Source organism: Sebastes umbrosus, chromosome 18 (assembly GCF_015220745.1).
Source record: "Sebastes umbrosus isolate fSebUmb1 chromosome 18, fSebUmb1.pri, whole genome shotgun sequence".
In the NCBI taxonomy this organism is placed as follows: domain Eukaryota; kingdom Metazoa; phylum Chordata; class Actinopteri; order Perciformes; family Sebastidae; genus Sebastes; species Sebastes umbrosus.
The window spans coordinates 6226554-6238981 of NC_051286.1; the positions used below are offsets into that span (position 1 = coordinate 6226554).

A 12428-nucleotide genomic window follows, 5' to 3' on the forward strand; every position below is an offset into this window, starting at 1 on the left:
AGCCTGGTACGCACGAGCGGCAGAACGAGCGCTAACCCTCTCAATTTGATTTTATGCCACAGAAGCACAAATCAGAGCAGATTTAATGAATCACTGAAACCATGACCTCATGTGGAAAAAAATACATATTGACTGTGTTTTTAAGAGTTATAGGTATAATATGTAACCGTTGTCGGTTGCTGTTTGTAAACACAAGGCAATCCAAGTTGGCGACTGCTCGTCGGCTCAATGATCGAGCAAGCTGTAGAGTGAATGAAATGAGGGATCGTTAGTGAGAACAAAGCAGAAAATCTGAGAAATAAAATGGTATTTTCTGATTGTTTCTTGGCGGTTACGTTCCAAAACACAAATAAAAAAACAACTAACTCCGCACAACTTCGCATAACCCAGCGGGAAGGAACCGAGTTGCTGGATTTTGCATTGATGCTGCTCAGCGCTCGGTCAAACTACTGACACACAGCGATCATAGCTGCACTCACAGCACAGAGAGGAGCAGGTGGATCACTGGAACACATGCACATAACACAACCCGTTCTCATCCTTGTGCAGCTGTTTTGTATCTGGCAGAGCTAAAGGACTTGTGCCTCGGTATCATAAGCTGAGAAGCGTGACGAAGCTGTCGATATTTGACTACCTGAACGGGCTGCACACCCCGCGCTCTGACGTTCAGAAGCGTCCCGAGTAAAGCAAAATAAGAAGAACAGAGAAAATCCAGGCAGAGGGCTGCAGGGTCTCTGCAGAAACAGACACCGTATCACACTTCTAGTGGGACATGAGTGATGATTGAGAGGGATTCTTTTTCTATCAGTCTAGACATTGTTTTTTAGTTAATTCTTGCATATTATACCTTCAAGTTAGAAGTCACTTCTTCAATACAATGTTCTTGGAACCACCATCTAGTGGCCGTCAGAGGAACAGCAGGTTAAAACACTTCACACCCTAACGCACAGAAAAATCCACATTCACAAATACACATTTAAGTATGCTGTGGAGACACACACACACACACACACACACACACACACACACACACACACACACACACACATACAGGCCAACCTGCTCATGTGCATCATTCTGCACACACACATCGTCACTCCCCAGTCTACACATTGCCTCAGGCTTAAGCTGTCAGTTAGCATCAAACTAAATAGACACACACCAGTGCGCACACACACACACACACACACACACACACACGCACACACACACCTAGAGAGCTGTGGGTTTTGTATTATTATGTTGTGTTTCATTATAGATGAGGAGGATGCTGGGATATGTCAGAAGGAGAACACACACACTCCAGACAAAGATGAGCAGGCTCAATCTCTCTCTCTCAGACACTCTCATGTCCATACACAGTGACAGGCAGGCAGACAGACAGATGGACACACACACACACACTCCTTCCCTGAGGACTGTGTGGTTTCTGGCTATAGTTGAATGACTGAATGATGCTGCTGTGGTCCGATACTGTAGGTTAACACAGTGTGTGTGTGTGTGTGTCAGGGTGTGTTTCAGCAGTGAAGAGACATTTGATCTGAGAGGGAAATGATTTGAAACATAACTGACATACAAACACACACACAGTAGCTCCATGAAATCAACTGTTGTTGTATCTGGACGTATAAAAACATGGATGTGTCGGCCCAGAAAAGAAAAGAAAAGAACAGCCTGATTTCCCCAATGAAAGGAACACAATTTAATTTGACTGTAAGTGGTAAAATGATCTTAAACTGACATGTTAAATACAAAATTACTATTTTCATTCTACACCAGACCAATGAAATGTCATGTTTTTAATTATTTTTGAGGCAGCTTTGGAATGAGCTAATAAGGAGTTGTTTACATTGTGTGATATTAGTGCTGGTGGAGGCAGAGCTGTACGGCAAATGTCTTCAATGCTTTTCTTTCGCTAGAAGGATTTAAACTGGATTTGTAGTGTTGTTGGTTTTGTTTTCATATTCTATTACCAGTTGGCCACAAACAGACAAAACCAATAATGAAGCAGTCACAGAAGAAAGAATAATAAAAATGCTGATATTAATATTCAACGAATAATACTAAAATACTTTTCTATCATTGAGTAAACTGACTAAGTGACATATTTTGTGGATATTTCATATTATATTCAATGCATAACAATAACAGTACAGAAGAACTGAGAATATTCCATCAGAGATGAGTTTTCACGTTATTTTTAGGAACTTTTTATACAATTATCTGTCTGTATTATGTATCTTTTTATTTTTTTTTAATTTTAAAAGTCATACATACTTAATAGGCTTCTTTTTTTTTTTTTACAAATCCAGTGTTTTCTTCTCCCTGTCGTTTGGCCATTGTTCCATTAGCTCTGTGGTTGTTTTAACTTCGTACTTTTCTAATGCAGGATGAGGCTGTTTTGCAGAGAGTGACGGCTTATATATAGCTTGTGTTCAGCTCTTCACCGTGCCCTTATCCTGTGAGATCTTTTTTTAAAGTTTATATCTTAAATAATAATTTAAACTTAAAAAAGAACAATTTAATTTTGTTTTCTTCACAGAAATGAATGAAATACTGAGATATAGGCCAACTGTAAACTCAATTTTTTTAAATAAGTTGTCTTACACACCTTAAAATCAAGAAGGCATTGCGACCCCCCATTAAGCTTTTGGCGACCCCTACTGGGGGTCAGGACCCGCAGGTTGGGAACCAGTGGTCTACTGAATGTGTCAGTACCTTAGTAGTTAGCATGAGTACTCATCAATACGCACAAATACTGAAACTTGTTAACAGGTTCTGAGGGACATTATTGTACCTGTGAATCCTGTGCGCTTGGTTACTATGGTAACAAAATGTGATGCTAATCCTGAACCATATCATTAACCTTGACCTCCTCGAGATTGTTCCTGCCGCTGCTGTCTGCTTGACAGTGATTTGATGTGACAGCTTTATTTAATAACAACAGTTTTGTTGTTAGCGAGTGTCTGCTCTTCTTATTGCAGTGCCGTAACCCTTGAGCCGATTAGTTTTTACCTTTCCAGCCTTTAACCTCTAGAAGCAACATGTGATACTAATTACTCTAAAATAGAGCAGGTCTGTTCTTTGGTTTTCTTCTTTTTCACCGTCCTAACTTGCTTCCTACACTTAGTATTAATTAAATTCAATATGCCTTATTAGCATGAACATAACAGGGACTATATTTCCAAAGCGTCAAGTGATAATGAGATTATAAAGAAAAAGATGCTGACACTGATCAGACAGTTTGTTTGACTAATAGTTGATTTGTTTTCTTGATATAAATGAACTTTAACGTCTGTGTCTCTCCTCCAGGACTGCTCCCATCAAACCACAGGCCCCCACTGTGACACCTGCCTACATGGTTATTACGGCAACGCCACCCGTGGGTCACCTGCGGACTGTCAGCCCTGCGCCTGCCCGCTCAGTCTTCCTAGCAACAAGTAGGTTCTGAAGATAACGGGGGTTAATGGCGCCATGACGACACAATTTAATCAAACGCTTCAATCTATCACTGCCTCAGCACTGTGGCCCCTATTCTCTCTTTTCGACCCGTCTCTTCATAATCACCTCCTCTCCTGACACTCGTCTTTTTAAGGATATCGCCACAAATAGAGGCTTCATCACTGTGGGTAGGAATATAATTGTAATGACATGAATAGAAATATCATCACCGCAGGTAGAAGCATCAATATAAGTGGAGAAACATCATCCCTGTGGGTAGAAATGTCATCACCGTTGGCAGAATCAACACAACTGTGGCTGGAGAACTTAACACAGTAGAAACTCAAACCTCCTACAAGTAATTAAAGTATTTAAAACCTTTCATCGTGCTGTGCCTGCTTCACAGTCGCAAATCAGGGTTGTTCAAGTTACAGCAAAAATCTGCTAAAAATGTAATTAAAAAAAGCAGCAATCTGCTGTTTGTCATAGAAGCAGCCCAGTAGAGAGAGGCGTGGGACGGGGCCTCTCACCTGATGGTTCATCCAGGAAGCATGCAGACCCTGTATGTACGGAGGAAAGACGTTTTCTACTTTCTAACCAAGTCTCGCTCAAGGAGAAGTCTCGTTCTGAGAGGTGATTTGTTGCCGGAAGACAACGGGAGAAACGGGAGCGAGAGTTGAAGAGAGTAGTGCCGGGAAGAGTTTTTTGTTTTGAAGTACAGAAAGTGTAGAAAAGCGAGTCATTTAAGAGATTGTAAATGGTTGAATATTTACCTAATTTCGACAATGTGGATGAGGCCTAACCCTCTCATGAGATTTCAGAATGAGACTTCTCCTTCAGCGAGACTTAGTCAGACACAATAGATAGGATCCAGGTGAAAAATACCAAGTAACCCTTTGAGGCCCCGTAGAAACAGTACAGTACAATAATTAATATAGTCAACATACACAAAGTCCAAAGATTAATACAAAACAGTACTAACAAACAAACAAACTGGACTAACAAATCACACATCAGCAATCAATAATAGGAATTATACCTACAGATAATGCTCCAACAAAGGCATTTGAGGAGTAGATCAGAGATACTTGTTAGTATTTGTTTGGTCACAGATCTGACAAAATGCTGGACGCAACAAACCAACTGTTGGTGAAGGAAATGAATTTGTACAAAAGCTATTGCTATAAGTAGGAACAATATATACACATAGGTTAAATTGGATATTTAATCTATTCCTGCTATTATAGATTTGCAGTTTCTCCAAATGACCAGAGAGAGATGCTCTGTGTTTGGTGCATACCCACACAGACAGACAGACACACAGACAGACAGACAGACAGACAGACAGACAGACAGACAGACACACACAGGCAGCAGCAGCTGAGAATCTTCATGCAGACATGACACGTCATGTCCAAAACTCTCCGAGCTAAAGAAAGCTACAACTCTCTCTGTCTCTCACCTCTCCCCTTCCCTACCTCCCATAAACCCCCGCAGTAATAATAGCTTGAAGGTGCCGAGCTTTCAGCCCCTCAAAATAGCCATCTAGTCCCTTATGTTCACTGAGGCCAATCACTCAAATAGCCAGCCAGCCAGCCAGCCAGCCGGACTGCTCCAGTTAGCCGTAATGTTTAAGCTCTTTGGAACATCTGATAAAAATGATGTCCATGTTAGTTTGAGCACGGGAAGAAGGATGGGGATTTACAGCGATTTGATAGAAATCAGTTTAGTCCTGGAGTGCTGTTCCTTTTTATTTACACCCAGGCTTAATTACCTCACTGCAAAGGAGGTTTTTTTATCTTTTCAGTTGGATGTAAATCTATTTAACAGATTTCAGGGAAATTTAGTTGAAGATCGTTCGTTCAAGTGTCTATCCATAAAGGCCTTCATCATTTGTACCTATACAGTTTTACTTTCGCTTAGATTTTTGTTTAAAAAAACTCACCACTGTTCTTATAAAATTTCACCCAATCTTTCCTAAAATTGCTCCACATCTGTTTTCCTTCAGCAGGTAGTTAAAGTCCTGTAGTCATGGCCTATTTGACATAATTATTTGCACATTGTGCAGCTGTAACCAAGCACTTCAATCTACCACTGCTCTGTGGCCCCTATTCTCTCTCTTTGACCCGTCTCCTCTCCTGACATGGACTACATTTTGTCATCTTTTTAAGGATATCGCCACAAACTGGTGGCTTCAACACTGTGGGTAGGAATATAATTGTAATGACACGAATAGAAATATCATCACCGCAGGTAGAAGCATCAATATAAGTGGAGAAACATCATCCCTGTGGGTAGAAATGTCATCACCGTTGGCAGAATCAACACAACTGTGGCTGGAGAACTTAACACAGTAGAAACTCAAACCTCCTACAAGTAATTAAGGTATTTAAAACCTTTCATCGTGCTGTGCCTGCTTCACGGTCGCGAATCAGGGTTGTTCAAGTTAAAGTATCTGCTAAAAAAAAACAGCAAATAAATAATTTCCGAAGGATGGAAAAACATTTTACACATGAATAAATTCTTCATCGATCAGATTCTTAGCGGGTCAGAAATACACCGATATACAAACACATAAAAAGACAAAGACACAGAGAGACAAATTCTCCAGGGGTTTAGCACAGCAGTCTGTTAGTTGTTACTCTTGATTACTTGTTGAAGATCCTTTTTAACAAGTCAGCTCTGAGCAAATCCACAAAACTTCATCTTGTTTCATGTAAAGGCAGCGCTACAGCAACATCACTACTAGTAATTTAATGATTTGAGTCTGAGTCACTTGAAATTTGCACAATTAATCCTCGTAAAAAGCCCCAATACTCCCAGGATTTAGATGTACTCCAAAAAATCTGCATGATTGTCTATTATTATTTGTCTTTTGATGTAGATCTGCATCAGATGTAGATTAAAAGATTCAAACAAGTTCTATTATTAGAGCAACTCATTTGGATGGTTGTGCCGCCTTGGCAGAGGCACTCTCCAAGTGATTTCTGGTTGTGTCTCAGTCTGAATGAAGCCTTTATACACATTGGATGTTTAGTTGTTTGGGATTGTGTGAGCTGATGTATCCGGATATTACCAAGATCAGTCGATAAACTTATCCAACAACTCTTTTGATGAGTTGTGGTACAGTAGCCATACAGTAATCTCAACTCAATTACCTGTTTTTACGGTAGCATAAGGTTGGGTAATGTGACAGTGTTGCATTTTTGCCATAGACTTTTCCATACTGTTTATATCTCAGGTTATATAAGGGCGTTTTAGGCAGTGTTTCAATGTGCTTTATCGTGATATTGGTGATATTTGGATTTTTAATCCTGTCAGTTTATCAATGTGATATCAAATGTTTTATATCATGATAGTAGATTGTATCTCTATTACCCTCTCCTACTTTCCAGGGTCCAGACCTTTGAATCCGCCCGCTCCACTGAGTTTGAGTTGATTCGTCTGGCATCACGACATGAAACGGCGGTTTCTCAGTTGAAAAAGCAGTCCTATGATTAGTCAGTCAGCGCCAGGCCATTGTCAAGCTCTGCGCCAGAGACGGCATGTCTTATCAGTGTCGCCCGTCATCGTAGTTTGTTTTACTTCGCTTCGCTCCACTCTTAAAACCCCTAGCAAAACCAGTGGCTACGTATCATAGACTGTATATAAAGATGGATGACACGTCTCCACTTCCTCCCACTGTACAGAAGTGAATCCAAAATATCCCGATACGGGAGCTGCCCAATCTTGAGATTTTTGACGTCATTTGGAGCCTGAGTCTGTGCAGTAGTGATCGGGAGGTGGAGCCACTGCATCATCCGCCTGAAACAATCGCGGGCCGAACACGGCTGCAGCTTGTCAGCGAGAGAGACTCACAGCTGCCAATCATGATGTCCCACCCCTTTTTATATAGCATCAAATAACTAATTAAAACCTATACTGAGACCTATACTAAGACCTATACTGCAGCCAACCACCAGGGGGCGATCCAGAGGTTTTGGCTTCATTTTTGGGAGCTGTCACGTCATCCATCTTTATATACAGTCTATGCTACGCATCAGTGACGACTTAAAATGCTGCTAGATTCAGATGGATACGTTGAATACATTGCATATATAGTGAAGTAAATATGTGTTGTCTCGTCAAAAATTGTATACATGAATGTTCGTTTATACTTTATGTTCTTCAGTTACATAATTTCCCTCCAAAAAAACACTTTTTAATGGCACTACTACACTACTACAGCACCTTGACTTAACCAGTGCCCATGATGATTAAAGCTGATTTAAATGTGCAAATACAACCCATTTAATACAACAGTTAAGCTCAGCAAGCCAGCTTGCAGTTAGCAAGCCAGTCAGTCAGCCAGTGAGTCAGTCTGGGGTCTGGAACCCGAGCCAGCAGAACTATCTATAGTTTATGGAAGTGGGAGGGTGACAGAACGGGGGTACCAGACTATCGTTTTACTCTCTCTCTTTCTCTCCCTCAGTTCGTTTAGGTTACTGTTCATAGAGAGGAAGAGTGTTTTCAAATTCAGGAGTGTGTGGACATACAGACTTGTGGGTGTGAGAGAGAGAGGAAATTAAGTGTGTGTTTGAATGTGAGGATTGTAAAGTGGAAGTAGGACCACAGGTGTGAGCGCGTTTGTGTGTGTGTGAGTTCTATGAGGATACAAACAATGGCCTTAACTCGCCTCTGTCCTCTCCTCTTCCTCCTCTTCCTCCTCCCTTTCTCCACGCTGGGACAACGCTACCGAACTCATCAACAACTTCAACAAAAACAACAACTGCTACGTCATCCTGGCGACTACGACAGTTTCAGTCCCACCTGCCACCTGGGTGAAGAAGGGGATTTGCAGTGCGACCAGTGTGAACCCGGATACACAGGACCAAGATGTGACAGGTAACACACACACACACACACACACTGAATGAGAAACGTTAACACTGGTAAAAACACTATTATGCTTAAACTTTATGCCGTTGTGTTGAATTTACTGGCTTCAAGCTTAATGTGACTGTAGTTCGTTATTACAGAGCTGGAAAAGACTTGATTCTTCATTGTTTATTAGGGCTGGGATGATACACCTATCTCAAGATTCGGTACTATCACGATACTTGGGTGCCGATTCGACATGTATTGTGATTTTTAAGTGTTGCGATTCAATATTATGATATATTGCGATTTTTGTTAACTTTTTTAACACTGGATCATGGGAAAAAGTTAATATCATACACTTCTAGGGACTTTTACTTTGGAAAATATCTACATTAATACAGTACAAATGTTTGATTTTCAGCATGTATGTAGTCAGAGATGATTATTTCCATATATGTATTTTGTATATACAGTTCCCTTTGTTAACACTTTATTTTGAAAACCAAATGTAGTCACACGTGTATACTTCCCTTAACTTCGCCATGTTCGTCTCTAGCTCTCCCATCAGCTCCGTTCTCCTTATACATCCATGGTCAGCTCCATCGGGGACGTTTGAATGCATTTAACATAAATGTCAGTATATGGGTGCCCTACAGTTGTAGCATCGCCCCATTTGACCAAGGAGATGAGAGTGACGGCCGGCTCGACCGCACGTTACCGCAATACGATAATGTTTCTTGTCCATGACAGAGTTAGCATGCAGCTTTAGTCGTGATGTCTAGCTCTGCTTTTCCTGGCAATATGTGAAACCCAAAGTGTTTCCATACTTTACTGTATGTGTAGTGTTTACCACGTTGGATTTAAAATGTGAGGGTGCAGGTCGTATTCATGCAGACCCTCCGTCGTTTTCTGCTTTGTCGTTTCGGCTCGCTATGGTTTGTTTTGGTTGACAGATACGGAACGGATGTGATGCCACGTTTCAGTATTTAAATAACACTTTTTAGCCCATTAAGTACGACGTATGTTTCATTACCTAATTGCAGCATCAGAACAGAACTACCTTTTTACTTTTTTTTTTATTTCAAATGTGTATATAAGCGTTAATCTAGAAAATAGAAAGAATATTATTACTGTCTTTCCTTGAAATGACTATTTGGAAAATAGACATTCCCAAATGGCAACAGAAACCGCTGCTCATTAACCACTGTCTGAGTTCTCTATGTCTCGTTGTCCATCTAGCTTTCTGTCCACAGCACATTTATTAGCTGAGTGACATTCTTGTTCCATTAGCTGTGAGCTTCTTTACCAACCCAGGACTAATGAGAAGTCTCTCTGGATGCTAGTCTTGTTAAAACTTCAGGCTATACTGTCATGTGGTGACGCAGACTGAGTAAATATAGTCTTTCCACCACACAGGCTCACTGAAATGCATTTGGACTTTTTTCTATTGAAGCGAAACTGCCCACAGCTGAATTTATCAGTTAGTATTCAGTATATTTTAATCTTTCCACTTAAAAAAACTTTTCATTGTTGTTATTTAAGTTAAACCTTATAGCTCTGTAGTGTTTTATTGAAATGTGCAGTGTGAGGTCAAACTGCTTGATATGTTGTAGTAATGTTTTTCTTTGTGATTTACTGCGTAAATGAGTTAGTGGCCTCGTACAGCTCATATTTTTCAAGTCAAAGGAGGAATGCTTTGTCAGTTTCTGCAGTCTTATATGAAGGCCTTCAGTGTTTGTCAGAAAGGTACCATCACGACACATAACAAAGAATCCCACATATTGTTTACTTTTTACCAAGTAAACTATCCATACCACTCTCTAGTAAGTCACTCTTTATAAAGGGTGGTTTTATCAATAGTTAATAAATCATTTACTAATGCTTTACTGCTAAATTATAAGCCATTAATAAAAAACAATGTTTGGGTTGCCAGGTTGTGAAAACTCTCTCTGGCAGGTGTTTATTCTTTCTATTTGGTAATAATGCAGTAATAAATGTTGGTGATCCATTAATAGATACTCATGGTTTTCTCACTTTCTAATAAGCTATGAAGTCTGGAGTTATACATGTTAATACGTTTTTAATAAATGGATTCTGGTCTAAGTAAGTTGCCAAACAGTCAAATGGATTTTTCCCAACCCAGCAACCAAAAAGTTGGTCTCATTAATGACTTATAACAGACCTATTTACATTTAATAACACCTTTTAAAAGGGCACTTTCACAAGCCATAGTCCGTTTGGCTAGTCCGAATCAGAGTGAAATTTATATTTTTGGTTTGTCTGGTTCGGTTTCAAGGTGCACATATCAAAGCGGACCAAATCAAAATGAATTTGCTGAGGAGCGTGTATGGATGACCAAATTTATCTGCCACTCCTATGCAGGGAATCACTTGGAAATATTGCTGTTGAAGTGTTTTCACTTTGATCCGACACTGATCTACTATGCTTAAGAGTCCCTTCTCCTCCAGTTTATCTTGAATTACTTTTAAAACGCCACTTTTTTTGCAGACTTTATTTAGCATATTTTGTATGTTCTCTTCGGCCCACATGTCAAGCAAACATCGGACTTCTGCAGAAGTCCATGTCAGTCCGCTCCCACTCATGTTAACCTGTCGTTTACCTGTGTCCATCTCATCAAATACCCACGTTTTGGGTTGTGTTTTGGTTCACTTGGAAACGGCTCGGACCGGTTGTTTAGGTCAGCACCAGAAGATGATTACTGCGTTCACAACCGCACAGACGAACAGCACCAGAGTTTGATTAAAACGGAATAAATGTTGGCTTGTGAAAGCGCCCATAGTTACAATGTGAAGTCCTTTATTAAGGCTGCCTTATTAGAAAGTGGTATCCAAATATCAAACAAATTGATTTGAGCTATCATATTGGAGATGGATGATACTGACCGACTAGACTATATCAAACTAGATCTGGTGGTGACTCAATAGCATCAAGTCTTTATGCTCCTGACCCACAATTTAAAATAACTGCTCCTGTCATAGCTGGCTCATTTAAGAGAGACTCATATCTCTCTCTTCAAAGTGATGGTTTGATTATCCTGGTTGACATTGAAGGCAACATTATAGCATATTTTAAGCACCGAATGCTATGTCTTACTACGATGTGACTGAAGTTTGAATTTATGTAGATTGTGCATCACCTGCTGTGCAAGTTTTCCATTTTCCTTCTTGAGAATAGCAAATGAAAAATGCCTTCATGAGCCGGTTATAAGTTTAATATCTTTTTAGTTATATTTACATACTTATTATAACAATTTTAATCTCAAGGATGAAACGTTGTGCTTCAAATAGGTGTTCAGTTGCCGGTTGAAAGAGAGCTGCTGGTGGCCGTAGGGCTCACAGGGACCTCAGCTCGCTGCCATGCATAGTCTACATGCCTCGCCTCGCCATGCTGTCCACAGCAGAGTCTCTCCGTCTGCCTTTTAGTCTTTTTATAAACATCATTTGCCACTGGAAAGCAAACTGACTTATCGTCACTCAGGGCAGGGCAATATGGCAAAATTCTTCCATCACAGTATATGTATATTTATATCACGTTAACAGTATATATCACGATACAGTAATTGTTTTAAAATAACCATTCCGTACTTCATCACATTCGATTATTTTCTTCTTTTAGTTGGAACTTCCACACGAATAAAAATAACTGCTTCACATGAGACAACACTGGAGTTGAAAACAAAAGACTCAAAACTGTTAAACTAAATCTTAATCTCTGTTGAACAATCTCTGTTAAACAATAAGTTCACGTGTTACAGGTTTTAGGGATAACAGGTGCAAATACCAGGCTGACAGTCAGTTAGTGCAATATAAAAATCACACACATTTGTATTTTAGAGTATACCAAAAGAAAGAAAGACTTGACTTTTCCTGCAGGATTTGCTCATCTTTCATTTCAAAAAGCTGACAAAACAAAATAAACTACATTGTGCAAATGTCTGGAGATCATGTAACCAGTGTTCTTGGGATGCCTCCTCCTGCTCTGTATTTACAACTTCACTCTCCTCCTCCATGTCTGCCCGAATCACGTTACCTTGCGAGGCAGCTAGATTTGCGATATCGCGAGAGAAACACACGGTGGAAACGGTGTTGTCAAATCTCTACCGGTGG

General features: G+C 40.1%; 1 protein-coding gene across 9 annotated transcripts in view; it reads left to right on the plus strand.

The window, feature by feature from the left end:
• Window positions 1-12428, plus strand: part of lama2 (laminin, alpha 2) — a 222887-nt gene that overhangs the window by 98717 nt on the left and 111742 nt on the right. For all 9 annotated transcript variants that reach the window (XM_037750093.1, XM_037750096.1, XM_037750095.1 and 6 more), the window contains exons 19-20: window positions 3313-3440; window positions 8239-8325. In XM_037750093.1, the coding sequence (XP_037606021.1) occupies window positions 3313-3440; window positions 8239-8325 (215 nt within the window). The remainder of the gene's footprint in view (window positions 1-3312; window positions 3441-8238; window positions 8326-12428) is intronic.